The sequence below is a fragment of the Tribolium madens genome, unplaced genomic scaffold, assembly GCF_015345945.1.
Source record: "Tribolium madens isolate multiple individuals breed KSU strain unplaced genomic scaffold, Tmad_KSU_1.1 Scaffold_19;HRSCAF=116;Tcas5.2_LG9, whole genome shotgun sequence".
In the NCBI taxonomy this organism is placed as follows: Eukaryota; Metazoa; Arthropoda; class Insecta; order Coleoptera; family Tenebrionidae; genus Tribolium; species Tribolium madens.
This window is the reverse complement of record NW_025400983.1, coordinates 17,026,877-17,046,234: the sequence shown is the minus strand read 5'-3', so window position 1 is coordinate 17,046,234 and position 19,358 is coordinate 17,026,877. Positions and strand designations below refer to the sequence as shown.

At 31.3% G+C, this 19,358-nt stretch overlaps 1 protein-coding gene across 4 annotated transcripts in view; it reads right to left on the bottom strand.

Moving 5' to 3' along the window:
* Positions 1–1,588: 1,588 nt before the first annotated feature.
* LOC123015504 (myelin transcription factor 1) overlaps positions 1,589–19,358 on the bottom strand; it is a 241,221-nt gene continuing 223,451 nt past the window's right edge. The window contains exons 8-20 of one of the 4 annotated variants that reach the window (XM_044415265.1): positions 16,132–16,204; positions 16,028–16,068; positions 15,453–15,647; positions 14,498–15,338; positions 14,262–14,445; positions 14,065–14,210; positions 10,888–11,138; positions 10,585–10,825; positions 7,703–7,897; positions 7,185–7,247; positions 4,559–4,827; positions 4,320–4,471; positions 1,589–2,564 (exon numbers count right to left, since the gene is read on the bottom strand). In XM_044415265.1, the coding sequence (XP_044271200.1) occupies positions 2,292–2,564; positions 4,320–4,471; positions 4,559–4,827; positions 7,185–7,247; positions 7,703–7,897; positions 10,585–10,825; positions 10,888–11,138; positions 14,065–14,210; positions 14,262–14,445; positions 14,498–15,338; positions 15,453–15,647; positions 16,028–16,068; positions 16,132–16,204 (2,924 nt within the window). In that variant the 3' untranslated portion in view covers positions 1,589–2,291. Of the gene's footprint in view, positions 2,565–4,319; positions 4,482–4,558; positions 4,828–7,184; positions 7,248–7,702; positions 7,898–10,584; positions 10,826–10,887; positions 11,139–14,064; positions 14,211–14,261; positions 14,446–14,497; positions 15,339–15,452; positions 15,648–16,027; positions 16,069–16,131; positions 16,205–19,358 lie in introns of those variants that run through there. The other 3 variants (XM_044415266.1, XM_044415267.1, XM_044415268.1) reach the window with 3 other exon arrangements.

The window sequence follows — 19,358 nt, the reverse complement described above, 5'->3', positions numbered from 1 at the left end:
ATTTGAAAAATGTGATGAGAAATTGTTTAACTTTTTTTGTAAAAATATTTTCACACTACACATTTTTTATAAACTATCACATGTGATTCAGATTAGTCATTTGTCTTTCAGAAACTTCTATTATAATTCAGAAGAGTAAAATGAATTTCAGAAACCATCAGATGTAATTCAGATTAGTCCATTATTATATTTCAGAAATTAATAATTGTAATTTAGAAACTATTACATGTAATTCAAAACAGTTCAATTTCATGTTACATATATCCAAAAAATATCGATTGTAGTTCAGATGAGTAATTTACTATTATCTCAGAATGAAAGCTACACATTAACACAAACTATTTTATTTTCAGGATAAAAAATTACATAAACATGGTATTTTACAAAATAAATTAAATATTTTATTTTCAGAGAAATTTTGATAATGCAATTGTTAAATGAAAATAACGAATTCTGAATTACAATTGACGAATTCTCTATTACAAATGACTAATTCTAAATTAAAATTAACACTTTCTGAAATACAATTGACTAATCTGAATTCAATTTTTTTTTTCAAGTGTAATTCAGAAAGCGTAAGAAATATTTCAGTGTTAATTGTAATTCAGATAAGTTTCAAAAAATTAAATAACTTATCTGAATTACGATTAACACTGAAATATTTCTTACGTTTTCTGAATTACACTTGAAAAAGGTTTGTAGATAACTATTAAGTTAGGTTAAATGTATCGTCCACTGAGAACAATTTTTAAAACAAGATGGAAAGCTAAAACACCCAGTAAAAGTGCACGCTGCATGGAGGCATCCATTTGGTAGATAACCAATAATACCAGTGTAAGAACGTAGGCTTTCGCGGGCATAGTCAGGTTGAAATCTGGGTCTTATTGGGTTAGACCGCGTCAATTTAGAAGAAAAGGCAGCGTTTCGCCCGCTGTTGTAAGGGGCATCTTCAGGACAGGAAAGGGGAGGTTATGGCACGCTAACTCAATATTTGAACGATACCAGTGGCGAAACTATAACTGCCGAAAATTGAAGAGACAGCGGTATTTATAGACGAGTAGTAGGAAATGACATTGTGATTGGTAGATGGGGATAGTCGTTGCGTGAGGGAGGCTGGGAGTGGGGGATCGCGTTATTTCAAATGCTGGTAGCCTTCTTCGCGGTTGACGTTATGGAGGTGTTTACGAATTTCAATAATATTTAGACATCACTAAAAATTTGTACTAATATTTATGTTTTATTAATTTATATTACTTATTACTGAGGTAGGCAAGTAGTACTGCAACAGAAACATTAAACTGCACTGCTGGTGCATTTTTGAGGACCAAATGACGGTGCCCATGGAGCGTGCAGTTCACGTGCGTATGTCAACCTTCCATCTTATTTTACGTCTTCCATGCTACTGAATGTGACAATTTCAATGTAATCTGACGCTTGTACACATCTTGTACACTTAACATCACTTTGATTGTTTATATATAAAAAAAAACAAAGTAAGTATACCTATCTTCTATTTTTTTTTTGGTCAAGGTAAGGAAAATTTCAAATTATTATACAACAATTTCGTATCAAGTTAATGACGGCAGGAGCTACTTCTTTTAGAGTTTATTTGTAATAAATAACAACACATGTATTTATGTTAACATAGACATTTGGTGTGAACAAATAATATTTAATGATAAGAGTGGCTATGCTCATTTATTTTATTTACACATTACACAACAATTTAGTAGTAAACAGCACAGTAAAAAACTTTATTTGAGTAATAAAAAATAATAACAAAACAAGAAACTTGGCATGGATAATAACGAGTTGAGAGTAGTAAAAAACTTGCATTTCATCCGAGTTTTTTACTGCGTATTGCACATTATATTATACTTATTATACTATTACAAATAACACTGGAGTCTAGACAAAATCAATTCACTTAATTACAAATCACAGATCTAAAAATATGGCAATGACAAGGATCTACATATTTTTCTGCCACTTAGGAAAGTAAAAATTTCTAATGTCTACTAACAAATAATGCAGACGAGAAAGTGGATTAAAACAAAATTATACAAATCAACAAACGTTTATACATTTAAGGTTCGTCTTCGTATCCTTTTAATATGTACAGTTAAAAATATACAGCATAATAATAATCCAGTATTATCTATACAAATGAACGTTATTTACATTAAATCACAATTTATAATTACGTACAAATGATTTAACTTGGAAAATCTGGCATAGATGGTTTACACACTACATACTTGCCAATGCCAGATTTCAACACTCACATACACTTATATAGGCGTTGGAAGGACCGTAAAATCTTGTAATGCACACTTGACAGTTTCATACAGTGGCCTATTTTCATCACTACAGTATCCTTCTGGTGTGCAGAGTGTTTGCAGTTTGGTCAAGTATGAATCGAAATTTTCTTGACCGATTTTCTCAGGCGTTGGAGCACCACCGCCAGGCAATCGGACATGTTCTAATAGCGTTATCACGTTGTTTCTCAAGCTTTCGTAGTATTCGTTTAGATTGTTGGAGCGCTGAGTCAATGCTTGAGTTTCCTGGTGGGAAAGGGTTAGTGTAGTCCTATTGCTTTTTTATAACGCTGGTGGATATGAAACTATGTGTTAGGTGCAGACGCCAATTAATTATTATTATCTAAACCGACTTTATTTAAATATCCCATATGCACAATATTTTAATAAAAAACAAATATCAAGGAATAAACGTACAAGTGACAAGTAATATGCTAACAATTTTCACAATTTTTTAAAACTTTATTTGAAAAAAGTAATTTTTATAAAGAAAGGTATTGACTGATAATTATTCATAAAAAAACTCGTTGTTTTATGCCTGTTACAGTTTTTAATCAAAGTATGTGCAAATATTATATTTAAAATTAGGTCTTGGTTTTCAAAACATGTTTCTTTAACTTTTGTTTATACATAATCTTATGTCTACTTAAAAAGAAAACATGTCAATCGACACGATTTTCCATAAAAAATGTACTACAATAATTTTGTCAATTTGTTGGCAATTTCACATTTTTTTTGATTGTTTGTAATTTCACATTAAAATTAATTTTTTTATCTTACAGGTTGAGTTTTTGAGCTACCTTAGACTATTGTTTTCGGTGATACAAATCAAATATTATTCACAAGTGAGATAAAGTACTCACAAGTGAGTAAATTTGACTATTATATTATATTCTTATAGGTGAATATTTTACTTGAATGAAACTTCATTTTTTGGATAGTTGCACCTGTAAGATAAAACGTCGTATATTAGACGTGATCGAAATGCCATTATGAAATTTGTGAGAAGTGTCCCACAAGCGCACTTGTCGGTCAAAATTCTCACTCGCGTATAATGATGCATTTCTATCACTTATAATATAATGTACTATTAATTGTCATTGAAAAATTATTATTTTAATTATTAACTTTTAATTATTTATTCGTAATATGTTTTTTGTTGAAATAAATCTAATTTGGTTTAGTTGTCCCGGTGTTGCATCAATTTTTACTCTTAAGGATAGGATAGTTTTGTTAATATGATTTTGAATTTTCCGCTTATTTTATTAGTTTTAGGACAACAGTAAGTGACAAAAAAATTATTGTATACGTATGAATACGTTTGGCAGAATTTGCGACTTTCAATTTTAAAAAACACATACAGTAAAAATTTATTTTTTTAATTTGAATGAATCGGTTAAAATTATCAGAAATATACTAATTCAAAAATAGTAGATTTTTTTGATTATTAGAATTACTAATTATTACACAACTGTGTAATTATTGAATGATTAAATTTTTTTGAGTATTTAATTCTAATTTTAGTGGTGCGTCAAGCCATCACCATTTGATTGACGTGTCTTTGTTATTGACATCAAATGTAAAATGTATTTCTTTTTTTATAAAAGTATTATGCCAAAAATGTAATACAAATGTTGCGTGTTAACTATTTTACTGGGCTCAATTTTTTAACACACTCAGCTACGCATCGTCAAATCAAAAAAATAATTTTGCCCTGTAAAATATCAGTTACTTCACTCGAATTTAAATAACTATTATAGTAATTTCTCATGCATTGCGAATGTTTTTTTTGTAGTAGACATAGGACTATTGAAAAGTGTATATTAATAATGAAAAGACGCCAAATTTAGTGCACTTCCAGAAAACGTTAATATTTCTGGTCCACTCTGTACAAAATATGTAATATTGTACACTTGCACTTTTTTCAAGAAGAGTATTATGCAAATGGGTCAATATTATAAAAACGAATTGAAGCATTAATTTAATTAAAAAAATATTTACCTTTTCCCCGTGACTGAGATGACTTTCCATGGCATTAATGTCAGATTTCAGTTTAATCATTTGAGATTCAACTCTTGCATTTTCTCTTTGGAGTTCTGTTATTTCGGCCTCCAATGTCATTAGATCTTCACCGTTATTAGGCTGCTCCAAACCTATAAAAAGCTTATGCTTTGTTAATACCATCTTATATGAAAACAGTACTTTTTAGAAAAAAGTGTATGAAATATCCTAATGCTAACCTGTATATCCTTTCGTGTAAAAAGGCATTTCCTCGGGAAATTTTGCTTTTTTAATAGACTGTCCTGCCACAGGACAGCCGCTCAAAGAACGATGGGTTAAAAAAGAACCATTTATATGTCCCGTACCATCACAGCCGGGAGTGGGACAATTGACTCCTTCAAATTTCATTGCAGTTGCTGCAGCTACCGCCGCCTTGTGCTGTTCCACTGATCCTCCACTTTCTAGTACTCGCATTTTGTTCCGATTTGCAATGGGACAACCAGATGCACTAAAAAAATTGAAGTAAGTATGCATATTTATATAGTTTTTTGTAGACACTCACATAAAAATCTATTTTACAGACTCATATACATTTCTAAAATGAACGCAATAAAATAGTAGGTATTAGGTATTATTTTGTATGTTTAACCACCATTTTTGGTAGATGTGTCAGAACTCGCGCTCTAGAGAAAAATTTCAAGTAAGATACATACATACCAGAAACATAAAAAGATGTTTAAAAAATTCTATCTGTCAAAAGTTTAGACATTTATTTTTTGACATTTGACATTTTTTATGTCTAGTTAATGATACTGATGATCTTGTATATGTTTTTTTTTTATAATTATTTAGTATAGGTACAAAAATTTTGCCAATAAAAGCCACAAATAACATTAAACAGAGTTACAATTTTGTATACAGCTTTCTTGTTTCCTCTTCTAATAGCTTGTAGCAAAAAAACTTGGAAAATCATTTTTCCAACAGAAATAAGTAGAGTCAAATTGCAAAATTTAAACTCTCATAACTTCGGAATTTTTATAGATAACATTTTTTTCATGTTTCTAGTGTCTTACCTTACATGACATATTTCTCTGGGGCGCGAGTTCTGGCACACTATGTATACAGGTGCGCCAGAACTCGCGCCCCAGGAATTTTTTTTTAGTAAGGTTAGATACCAGGAACATGAAAAAAATGTTTAAAAAATTCTATTTGTTAAAAAATTTTGACATTTATTTTTTGACATTTGAATTTTTTTTATATTTATTTAAGGATACTGATGATCTTGTACATATATGTTTTTTTACAATTATTTAGTAAAAGGACAAAAAATTTGCCAATAAAAGCTACAAATAACATTGAACAGAGTTACAATTTAGGATACAGCTTCCTTGTTTCCTCTTTTAATAACCTATAGCAAAAAAACTTGGAAAATTATTTTTCCAACAGAAATAAATAGAGTCAAAGTACAAACATTAAACCCTCATAACTTCGAAATTATTATAGATAAAAAAAAATTAACGTTTTTTCCATGTTCCTGGTATCTAACCTTATATGGCATTATTCTCTGGGGCGCGAGTTCTGGCGCACCTGTATAATAAAAAGTTTGAATGTGGTTTTGGGAGCTTTAACAAAATAGTTATTTATGTTACAAGGCCGTGAACTAGGACTTTTTTATGAGAATGAATATTATTTGGAGAGGCGAAGGCCGAGCCAAATAATCATTCGAATAAAAAAAAGATAGTTCATGGCCATGTGGCATACAAAATTTTGTGTGCAATTGCATCTTCCTCTGGTATCAATTTAAATAATACTAGCGGTAGCACATTCAATTTTTATTTTAATAATTAAGAATCTTTTGTTCAGTAATAATCATATATTAATAAATAACGTTCGAATTATCTATAAAAGCTCATTTCATTAAAGATCATGACCCGTAAAAAAGTCTTTGTCGGCCAGTAAAAAAGTCTTTTTTTTTACGTTGCCAAGGCTTTATTTTATTATAAACAAATGTGCTATTTCATGACTCAAAATCAAGCAAAAAATGACGTTTTTTGACAGATGCACACAAACATTTTTTGTAACACGTAACTTAAAAAGGTTTTGTGGATTCATCTGTTATTCCAGACTCGGCTTCGCCTTGTCGGCGAAAACTGTTTTTAGTTACTTATAAAAATAACTATTTATTTGAGCTTAATATGGTTGAAGAAACGATTTTTAGAAAAACCCTAAATAAATTTTTTAAATACAGTTAAAAATTGTAACATTTTTATCAATCTTTTGAAGACAAAAAAATCACAGTTACTATTAAATTCTAGGCGTTTTTGAAAATTGATTTATACAGTGCGATCAAAAAGTTTATCAAGCAAGCCTAGAAATTTAAAACGTGTGTCTGCGGAAGATAAAATGTCACAATGGTAAATAAGAAATGTCAAAATATTTTTTTTTGTAAACTGTAACAACAAAACGTGGTGAACGATTTGTATGAATAAACTCCAACTACATCTCATTTTAGGGTGTTTTAAGACGTTTCATACAGTAATTCAATTTGTTTAGATCAATATTTTAATTTTTATAAAATTATTTTTTGACATCTAGCTGACATACAAACTTCCAAGCGACATACGTCCTCAATTAGTCCGTCTACTTGATAGAAAGACTTTTTGATCGCACTGTACAAACAAGTACATATAACCCCACAATATTTTTGTGTGTACAAAATATCTTTCTTTAAGTCATTTAAAAAATGTAGAGGTAACACGAGTTACATACTCTGAAGTACGCTTTTTACATAAACCAATATAAAATAAAACCGTATAAGATTTCTAACTGAATTATGTATAAACAACTAGATGTTATTAAAGTTACCTTCGGTGCGACAAAAATTTTCCAGTCGCATGTCCAGAACCATCACAACCCGGAATGGGACATCTGACAGCGTGAAATTATTATATACCACATAAGTCAATAGCAATTTCAAGTATATAAAATATTATAAACTATGATCATTTTACACCAGTTCATTTTCACTAAATTATATTAACATACAGGATGTTCCATCAACATCGAATCATTTTATTTATAAATTTGGAAATATTTGAAAAAAAAAATTTTAGATATTCTCTTTTAAAAATTAGAGAAAATTTTTCATTTGGTTTGTTTATTTTATTATGCTTTAATGTTAAAGTTTATTTCTTTCTTTTTTAAGTTTTTGAAGCTGGTACTTAATCACTTTTAAGTTCGACGTTTTGGGACACCTGCATATACAAATTTTTTAAAATAATCATCTTTTCATCAATATTTTGAGATTTGTCTACCTAGAGCACCTATTTTTATGGACAGGTTGTTGATGAATTGCAAAAAAAAAGTCAACTCTAGCTTCCTACCTTAGCGGTTCACTGTCTTGTCCATCACGCGGTTTACTTTTCGGCTTGTTTGCTCTCGGACATCCTGAAAGACTCCTATGTGAAGAGTAGTTTCCAGTGACATGTCCAGAACCGTCGCATCCTGGAGTCGGGCATTTTAATTCCTGAGAATGGGCTTGGATTTGACTTCTATCGGCCCTCGGACAACCAGACAAACTGAAAATGTTTGAAAAACTATCAGTATAAGTTTATAAAGTCAGTGTTTGATAAATAGTTGTATTTTTACATCAAGGATCTGACTCAGTTTGTTTAGCCAATTGTTCAGACATGGTCACAGACGGCATTTTTATTTTTATTAATATTATTATTATAACGACAATGTGAAGGAAAGCAACAACTACAAAGCAGGAACTGGAAATAAAAGGCTTTGCTTATACCTGATTTCTGTTGTCAAACTTTCTGAATAAAAGTTAGTTGTGGAAAAAGAAACTTTGTATAATTATGTGAGTTTAGTCCAAAACGTACAACAAATAGAAAAAAAATCTGTAGTGTAATCTTACTTAAAAGTTTTGTTTAGTTAATGTATCAAATGTCAAAATTACGTTCTAAATATGGTTTATACGGTTTGTTTTTTAACAAAAGGATCGCCGATTTTGCAAGAAATACCTATATTTACTTTTTTTAAATTGATTAGAGAATTAAATATTTTTTCTTCAGTTTTCTATTTGAAAGCAAAATTACTAATTGAAATGAGTTCTAAAAATATTGAAGTCCAAATTTATGAAAAATTTTGTTTGAATTCCCAATAAGGAAAAAAACATACAGCTTGATTTAGTTGCTTTCTCTCACATTCGACTTATGACTATCAATTTGGAAGCTTAAAATAATGTTTTTCGAAATCAGAAACAATAACAAAAAGTGTCTTTTCTTTATTTTTTTTTAGCGTAAAATCTAGAATCTAGAATTGTGGTGTTTTCTTAAAACACAAAAATTTTCTTTTTTATAGTTTTTCTAAAATTTTTTGTTACAAAAACAATACCCAAACAAAACTTGTAGAGTCTGAAGGGAAATTATGAAGTAAAAATATTGAAAAAAATTTGTATGTTTTTTGTTACAAATTTTTCGTTATGCTTTTATGTTACAATTTTGACTTTGCCCTTTGAATTTTTTGATTTTTGCTCTTTGAAAACCTTATTATCGGATATTTGAAGGCAGACATTAAAAAGTAATTGTGTAAAGGATACAAACTGGTTCTAAGAAAATAAGCAATATTTTTTGTAAAATGAGCTACAAGTTCTAAATTTTTTTCAGCTTTAGTTCTAAAATTGTTATTTTTTTAACCACTTCCTCAAGTTCGGTGCAACCAGACTTATTACACTAGTTTATACGATTTATATACCTTAGCTGAAAATTATAGATTTTGATTTTGAAGCACTGAGTGCAAAAAAAATATTTAAAAATATCCACCGCTACAACAAATGAAAAATTAGTTATTTTACTTTGTTTTTTTAACACTTTTAACACAGTCCGACACTAATCCCGTAACATATTTTCATTCCAAAAATTTATGTTCCGATCTTCGAAAACCTTCAGATCCTGGTGGAAACGCTCACTCTTTTCGTCACACATGCTGCTTAAGTTTTTAAGAAAAAAGTCCAAATGCGAATCAATGAAATGTACTTTAGCACCCCCCTCCCTGGTGATAATTTTGCAAAAATTCAGAAACAATTTGAATTTTAAATGAACTTTAAAGCGGAGACAAGAAAATTAAAAATTATCGTTTGTAACAAAAAAATGTCACGTGATAAAAAAAATTCACTTTTTTTTGCTTAAGAAAAGATAAATAAACATAATAAAAATAATTTGATTCAAGGTAGATATACCGTGTGATCAAAAAAAAAATTAGAGTAAGCAGTGATTAAAGATGGCAATCCTGATTTTTGACATCAAATGTCAGCGGAAACTTTGACAAGTTTTATTCATTTTGAGTGAAATAATGTTCACTTTAGAGCAGAAAATTTTTATTGTTGCAAGTTATTACAAAAATGCTGTACAAAACGAAAACGGAGAATGGTCATTTTCACTTTCAGTTTGTGTGGAAAATATCCAGCCCAGATCCCAGCCAACGTGTTGCCAACTGTAGAGTATTAATTGTTATTAACTAATTTAAATTTTTTTTGATCGCACGGTATTAAACAGGTTATTATGTGTAAAATATTAATTACTTCCTTTCTCAGTTCTTGTCAATTTCTTGGTATGTTTAGCAAATTTGACTTTTGTCCAGAGAAATTTCTAAAAACTGTTAGCAATAACGAATTTATCGTTGTTTATGTGTTTTCGGTTCTAAATTTTCTTAGTCTCATTTTTTGCTGTCATTTATTAAAATTTTTGAAATAAATGAAAAACTAGAACTGCAAATTTCTTTCATTTTATTAAAGTTATTATGAATACATTGGTTGGTAGTACTAATTTAAGTTTGTTTGATAACTTTAATGTTAGTTCTTTTAGAACTTTTGCAACAAAAACAAAAAAACATTGTTTTATGTGTTTTGCAATTTGAGATTTTTATGTTTAGTGTAAAAATGTCAAATAACAACACATATGGCATAAGACGCGTCCTAACATTTTTCGATACATTCAAATCGGTATGAACATAGCCTCTTTTTAGGGGACTGACAATTAGCTCTACAGTGAATGCTTGCCTTCTGTGGGTGGCGTAGTTGCCAGACACGTGTCCCATGCCATCACAGTTAATTGTCGGGCACTGAATCAGCTCCTTACCGTCCCTGCCCTTAGCACAGGGACGTACTCCGTTGTAGATAGGTCGACGCGAACTGCCATCAAAAGCCGTCATTATATTCCGAATAACCACCTTTTTTGCGCGTTAATTTTAACCAACTCACCTGCTGTCTTTATTTGTTGGTTTGTCATGTTGAGAAATTGTGTGCTGAGGCGGAGGCATCGAGTAACAGGGACCAGGGGAGTAAGCTCCTGGAGGTGCGGGATACCCTGTAGTTACTGAACCAGGGTATCCCCCCGCACAGGAATACCCACTGGTGGGGTAAGGCGTATATGGATTTGAGCTATAATCGCTGCCGACTGATGTCATACCATAGCCAGGGTGGGGACTCATAGGGCCGTAGCCTAAAATTAAAAATTTGGGTAATTACAATTCGTAGGCGAATGGTTAATCTGCTATAACACACCTGCGGAATCTCTGTAAGCGTCCATGTAGTGTGATCCCCCGCTGTCAGGGGTGGATTCTCGGCTGTAACCCGATCCGGGGGTAAGTACAGTACCAGCAAAGGTTGCAACAGGTCGAACTCCACTAAAATTGACAGGTTCATTTGCAGTTGAAAAGTCGACGGGTTCGGTTTGCTCGTCACGGGGACCCACAAACCCTTGCACCGGAACACTGTCGCCATGACCATTTTGGTACTGAGGACTTGTATTACTGCTAACAAAGATTGAAAATAGAAAACGTTATATACTACTCGCATTTGAATGCCAAATACGTTATATTCGCTTTTTAAGGGCTAACTGTCAATTTTTTAATAATTTTCTTAAATAAAAGTATGTAGTTCTTTTCGAAACTAGTTTAATTCATCGAGCAATGCTCCCTAAAGTAATAAATGTGAAGAAACAATTTTCTACCAATTAAATTTTGGAGGAGAGGGAAAATCATTTTTTTCGTTAAAAACTTGTTGGTGTCATAGAAGACAATAAGACTATTTTAATGTTACTGTTTTTAATGTATTAATGCTACTTGAAAGTGTTAGAAAAGCTATTGAAAGCAAAGAATGAGATCTTAAAGAAAATGCTATAATGGAGTAAAAACATTTTACCCAAATTCTTATTACCACTCAATATGAAGCAGAAGAAAAATCAAGTTAGAAACAAATTGTTTGTCAAAGATTACAGTTTATGGAATTAAATATTGGCCATTCGTTAATCTCGCTCACAGTTAATCAGTAATCACCGTCTTGAAAGAAGAAAATGGTGCAGTGAATACTCGATTGAGTTTGTGACTGCAAATGTCACTATACAGGGTGTGTCAGAACACGCGCCCCAGAGAAAAAATTCAAGCAAGATAAGATACCAGGAAAATGGAAAAAATGTTTAAAAAATACTGTGAAAAATTTTTGACATTTGACATTTTTTTATGTTTATTTAATGATACTGATGATCTGTGTATGTTTGTTTTTATGATTATTTAACATTAAACAGAGGTACAATTCAAGATACAGCTACCTTATTTTCTCTTTTAATGGCCTGTAGCAAAAAAACTTCGAAAATTATTTTTCCAAAAGAAATAAATAGAGTCAAAGTGCAAAATTTAAACTCTCATAACATCGAAATTTTTATAGAATTTCCTTAAGATTTACATAGTATTTTTCTCTGGGGCACGAGTTCTGGCGCACCCTGCATTGATATTTCTAGTAAAAAAAGTCTTGTACGCGGGCCCAGGGTGGTCAACAGTGCTCGTAAGGGGTAGAGGGTTAACAGAGTGTAATCTTAAGTTGATTTTCGGACGCTTGGTACACCACAGGGTTGACTTGATGGTAGATTGATAATATTTGTTTTATTGCCGTTTATTTGTTTACATTTTTTAAATGTTTTTGTGATCTTTATAAATATATATTTTGTTATTAACAATCCAGACTGAAGATGGGACTAGATAGAGCCCGAAACATGTTTCAACATTTTTAACCAATATAAGTTTTAACTTTTGTGCAAGAAGACGATAATTCCTGTACCTCCCTTGAGATTGAACGTAATTAATAACTTAAAGCTTAATTGTTTTTAAACAAAGGTTTATTTTACTTCAGATTTACAAGACTAGAATATTCTAATTTTGTCTCTATACGGGTTGCTGGATCTATTCTTTTAATGAGACATCGTCGCAAAGACATATTTGCAAACTTTAACAATTTCAAATCGATGCTTTTGCTTTTCTTCTTACTCCATACCCTAAGTTAACATCAAAGTAACGGCAATGCATTCATTTCATTTTAAATTATTCTTTTAGAATATTCCACATAGATAGAATAATTATGGTCTGTTAGTGCCTGTTGACAAAAAAGGGTCAATATCTATTAAAAATTTTTAAATTACCCAAAAAAAGTCCGACTATTACGAAATTTCAATTATTGTATACGTCACCTTAATTTGTATTCAAAATTTTGTTATAAAAAACAATCTTTTCTTTTGGTGTCCGAGTTTTAATTGCGAGTAGTAGTCGTAGGAATATACTACAGTAGCATATTTTTGAAAATCTTGAGAAATATTCCAAATTTACTATACAAACCAAATATCGTTGAAAATCTTGTCAAAAATGCTATCAATGCGTGGAAACAAATACAGACTGTTCTTTAAAAAAAGAGTTATTTAACTTTTTGTGTGTTGTCACAGTCTGTAAAGTGTGCGTGCTTGAGTTAAAAGTCGACTATTTGCTAAAATTACAAGCTATTGTAAATTTGTCAAAAAATATTTACAACCGACTTCGGAGTGATTTGTCAAATGTCTTTGTTATTACAAAAAATTGAATAATTCCAAAATAGATAGGACCTATAATACGAGTAGTTTACACAAAGTAATATTATTTTTTTAAGCAGAAACTAATAATGTAAAAATTTATATTATTTAAAAAATATAACTTTGGTTCACTACTCTGTACAACACCCTGTATGTATATAATAAAAATATTTGTAAAGGCCGGTTTCTGAAACGATTTATCGTTACATAAATTTTATCGATTCGATAATTGCTATAGAAACACCAATCAGATCAGCGCTACCTTAGTAACTATCGAACCGATAAAATTTATCTAATGCTAAAGCATTTCAGAAACCGGGCATAAATGATGCACTTTAAGTAGATCTACCGGATGTTGAAAACAGCATGTTTATATATGAAGTAATAAAAAAGTTGTGGACCGATTACATACCCCTGGGTCAACCTGTATGTGTTAAAATTATTTCTTTATCTTGAGATAATGTTATTAATACTAATTAAATCTTCTAAGTCATTTAAATGTTAAATTTTAGAAAAATCCGTTGGCAAATAACAGAGATATTAGACCCGAAAGTCTTATGTGAGACCCTGTGTAGTAGGAACCAGAAGATAAAAAGCAAAATTTTACAAGAAATACATAACAAATATTTGTTAATTAACGTTTTCGTAACGAGAAAAAATACAACTCACTATTTAACTTGCTGTCGCATTTTAAAAGAAAATTAAAAAAAAAAAGAATTGAGGACAGATTCAGACAGTTTTTGTATTTTTGCAGCAATTTTTACAAGCATTCAACTGACGAATAATTTTGTACAGTTTTAAAGTCAATTTAGAAGAAAGTTTACAAACTTCCTTTTCTGTTTCCCTACCTGTGGGACAATCTGCTGACGCTAAGATCTAAAGTTTGACCTTGCGGACTAGGAACTTGAGGACTAGCTGAAAGATGTGGACTGGCAGCAGCTTGCGGACTTCCACTCACTCGCTGACCGCCATAATGTGGTGAACTGTAGGCCACCTATAACCGCCCAAAGTCATTATTTATTCACACGAAACGACGATTAGAGACCTGTGGGCTCGTTGTTGTAACACTCGATGTCGACAGGTCGATAACTGTTCCGCCAGGGGACGTATGAGGACCTGGTATTTTTATTTGTGCTTGAGCTGTTGTTACACATTTGACAGATAAGTTGATTGCGGAAAAGCCGAGAGGGAGTGGGGGACCGCCAGACGAATCATATTGGTACATTGGTCTGCAACATTTGATTTTTATTTTTTCTATATAATCAATTAATGCGAGTGAACCTAGGATAGAGAGGTCCAGATGCTTCTTGACTTGCTTCAGTCTTCAATAACCCTTGTTGAGGGGCAATTTGATGGTGTACACTCACACCTTCTTGTTGGTACCTTTGGTCCTGTTGTTCTTCCATCGCAGCATATCCATACATTCCTTGTGGAGGTACTCTTGGTGGTACTAAACCCTGTTGCATTGCTAGACATTGTGCCGAATCGTATCTTTCGAATGCTGTAGCAGTACCAGGATCATAAGGTCTATGACTTGCTGAATTAACCACAGAAGAATCATAAGATCGTGTTACAATTTCATTAGAATACGTAACCACTGGTCTTGGAATAGTACCTCCTATCGAATCTGTTATATCTGTATATGATCTGTCTGATCTATGATACATTTCATCAGACATTTGGTGGTAAGGTGAACGATGAGGTATTTGATGCTCTATACCGTAATTACTTTGATGTGGGCTCAAATGATGAATTTGGTGTGGAGGTCCTCGCGAATTGACAGTATCCATACTCGATAAAGACGACGAATTTGAGTCTTGATTTATATATGGTTCATAAGTACTCCTTATACTTGGAGATGATCGACAAGTACTAGCATTGATTTCTGATTTAGGTACTAAAAGTTCAGTTTGGCCGGAAACACTACAGCAACTGCTTTGATTTATTTCGGTCTTTGGAATTTTCATTAAGTCTGACTTGTGAGATGGGTTTGCTTTACTGTAGAAATGTTCATATGAGGATTTAGTTTCTTGGTCCGAGTGTTGGTAGCTGACCAAATAACTAGGTTTTACGTCTTCAGAACTAGACGAGTGTGGGACAAATTCACTTTGACCTGCCACGGCTAGAAATGGAAACGTTATTGAAAAAAAAAACCAATTCTATTGTATTTGAAAAATTGAAAACAAAATGGGATTAGGGGAGTCCCCGATGTGCCTCATTTTCCGTCATCACTTACCGAACGCGGAGGTATGGGGCGATTTGATACGATGCAGATTGCTTTGGTATTTTTGCTCACGTGCGGCCTGTTTGTTCGCCGCAGCAATGGGACAACCGGAAAGACTTCGATGGGAATTTCGGTTGGAGCTTACATGACCTCGCCCATTGCAGCCTGGAGTGGGACACTTGAGGATGGTTTCGTGCATGGCGAGGACTGCACCAGAATCACATTGAGTATAATCAAACCATTGATGTGTGTGTACATCCAGAACCAAAACCAAACTTTAGGGTAGAGAGTAAAAATAAAAACCGTTTGTTATTTTGGGAAAAGTCACACACATTTTTGTCGTTATACTCAATGTGCCGAGCGATTCTTATGCATGAGGATGCGGGGAATGCAAGGGATGCTACCAACTACACATTGCAAAAAATAAATAAAAAAAGTGACGCTCTCTACCCCGTAAAACAAAAAAGGACGAGATTCAGAATAAAAAAGCAGTGGTGGCATAGAAAAACAATCAGACTGCAACATCTACACCTATTTTTTATTCCAGTCTAATTGTTTTGTGAATGTTTACATTCACTGAAACTTACTTTCTGGTGTTACTTTATCTTTACGTGGACATCCGGACAAACTATATATCAAATTTATTGTTAGCGTGGAGATGATTTAAAAATATTTATAAACAAAGAAATACCTTCGGTGATGAGAATAGAGTCCTGTTACATGACCTTGGCCCGTGCATCCTGGAGTCGGACATTTGCTTCCTTCTGGAAAATTATTTTTAAATTTAATTAAAAATATGGTGGAATCTGAAATTGATAAGTAGAAATTTTGAAATTCGACATTGTTTTTATGTTTTTACGAAAGACGATGTAATGTCGATTGCCTATGGTCACTCAAAGCCGTTTACAAGACGTGATAGCAAATAAAAATGGAACTTTTAGCTTTATTGACCAGTTTTATAGCTATTATTTAAGAAAAAATTGTGATGCTTTGTCTGAGAAGCGTGGCGAGTGAAGTTGATGAAAAAAAGATTATTTCCATGCTCGTAACTGTTGTCGTTTAATCAGCAAACATGAATTTTACCATAATTGATAAATCAAAGTGTTGCTTTTTGTTATTCTACCTTTACTTTTACTTATTCCACATGAAGAAATTTATTTTAAACTGTAAAATTGTTTATTCATTCAGTATTCAAGATTTATCAGTTAACATTTAAATTTCATTAATGTGTTTTATTAGTTACAAACAATTAATATTTGTATGTTTTCTCGTACCATTTATCGAGTTTCCTTTTTGCTTTTTAGCAATTCAAACGATGTAAATTATTAATTTTCCAAGCATATTAATATAAACAGCTTTGAGAATCAGGGAACACAATGTGGTATGCATTGATAGAGTAACTATTATAAATAAATCACTTGAAAAAAAATTGTTTAAGCAAGAAGTTACCCAAATAATTTTCTTTCCTTATCCTATAATTAAATATTTTCTTTACTAATGTACTAAATATAGATATACCTACTCGTAACGTTCAATTTTTAATTAATTAATTAATTAATTAAGATATTTAAAAAAATGTTACCCAGTAAACATAGTCTATTTTAAAAGGTTGATGCAAAAGCTTATCATAATTATCATGATAATTATCAGTCATTTTTTTTATTGATGACAAAGTTAGTATCTTCAGTTTTAAAAGTTTTGTTTTGATCATCAATGGTCTTAATTATAGAAAACATCAATTCTGAAATTTATTCTGCATTTTTCACTCATGATTTATTACATTAAAAGATTTATTCAATGACTGTAGTAAATTCAATTTTAAAAATACAGAAGGCTTAGATTACAGTTACCAGTAATTCAGTAACAACTTAGAGAATGCGATTCCATGGTATTTCTACTAAAGCAAATATTTATCATAAAAAATTGTACTATAAGTGATCACAAAAATTTTTAAAAACTCGATTTCAAATATGTAGTGTTCGAAGTATTCGTAGTATACTATACTCGAAGACGATAACTAAATTTCCTTCTTTAGAGAACACCTTTTAGTTTATATTCTTTTTTGTATTATTAGAAAATTAATTTTTACCTGTTAAAGTAGGACAATAGAGGAAAGTATAGAAAAAGTATGAAATCAGTATTGGTTTATTTTGTCGTATTCTAAAATCTAATGACAAATAAAAACGGGCTTACAGGACAGGTTATGTACTAAAAACCTTGTATTTGAGAATGTGATCCTCAAGCGTTATAAATCGTGATGATATAGTCATTACTTCAAATAAGTCTCCATTATTAGAATTTTTTATATCTATATAAAAATCGATATGCCTTCATCCGGTCAAGTAAATTTTTAATTAAACCGGGCTGTGACTTTGAAATTGAGTTAGTAAAACTGAATAACGTAGAGATAATTGTGACAAGAAATTTATGGGCAATATTGAAATAATGACACTATAGTTTACAAGATTTTTTGTCATGTTAAAGAATTTGTACTTTTGTCAACCGTTTTCAGTTGAGAAAGTTATCCAATCTTCAGCGTGTATTTAATTTTCTCCATAACTGTGGAACAAAATAAGTAATAATAATAGAAATAATAAAAAATATTACTGATTATGAAAAAGTATAGTATTAAACTCATTATAAATGGCCATTTCCACTCAGATTTATTACTCTCCTCGTCTTCAGCTCCTATCGTAAATTTCATCTTCGTGGAAATGAAAAGTTTTTCACTCGTCAAATAATATACTATTGTTGTTGGAAGATGTGCATTCTTATAGATTTCGGGGTGCTGAATATTGAAAAAATATTTATTCGCAATTATAAAGTAATAATCAAGTTACCTTGCATGTAAAAAGTTGAAAAGTATGACTTTTTTATTCGGCATTTTAAAGATTCTACTTTCTGTAAGTTTTCAAGAAAAATTTCAGTATATTATATTATTAGGATTAAAAGTGATGGTTTATGTGGCGAATATGAACGTCTATTTTGCCGAATGTAGGGAGGCAAATAATTCAGTTGAGCTCCGAAAAACATATATGCAAACCTATTCACATCGAAAGTAAAGAGTAACACTAAAACTAGAAAGTAAATGAAAAAAAAAAACCAGGACGGTTTGTTATTAAATCATAGCAACGCTTATAAACAAACATCATGTTTCATTTTAAAAGTATTTAATTTAACTAGTGCATGACTAGTGCAGTTAGTAGTGCAAAATGTCGAATCCTGATGATCTACAATGTATGTATCTCTTCAGAAATTTCTGAAGCAGCAAAAGAGACAACATTGGTAAATGTAATCGTAAAAGTAAAAACCTTTAAGCAGAAAAACAGAATTTTTACTCTATGCTTGAAGGGTAAAATTTATTTAGTCATAAAAATGGTCACTTATGTGACGTTTGCGGATAAAGTTACTTTTTATGTAGGATACCCATTGTGGGATTTATAGTTGCAAGAGAATTTTAAATAAATCCAAACACACGATATAATTGTTTCTTCCAATCCAGATTTCGACCCATCTAGTAGATCAATAATCAATATTGATTGGGTCGAAACCTGAGTTGGAATATCATGTAGTCAGATTTATTTAAATTTAAATGAACAAAAACACGATTAGCCCGTCACACCAAACTTTTATTTTAATAGCACAACGCGTTTCGACCACAAAGTGRTCATCCTCAGGTGAGAATAAAACTAACTAATTTAACAATGGTAATGCCTTATATACTAATTTTCCGACTTTCACTTTCCCTACCCTTAACTAACGAGTAGAGGGGAGAAAAGGGAATGGGGCCGTTGTCTGAATTCATGAGATTATCTCTATTTTTAAATATTTCAAGACTCTCGAAAGCGTCAAGAAATTTACAATTATTGACTACTCTAATGATTTTTACATTAGTTTCATCTATTTTATGGTCTTTTT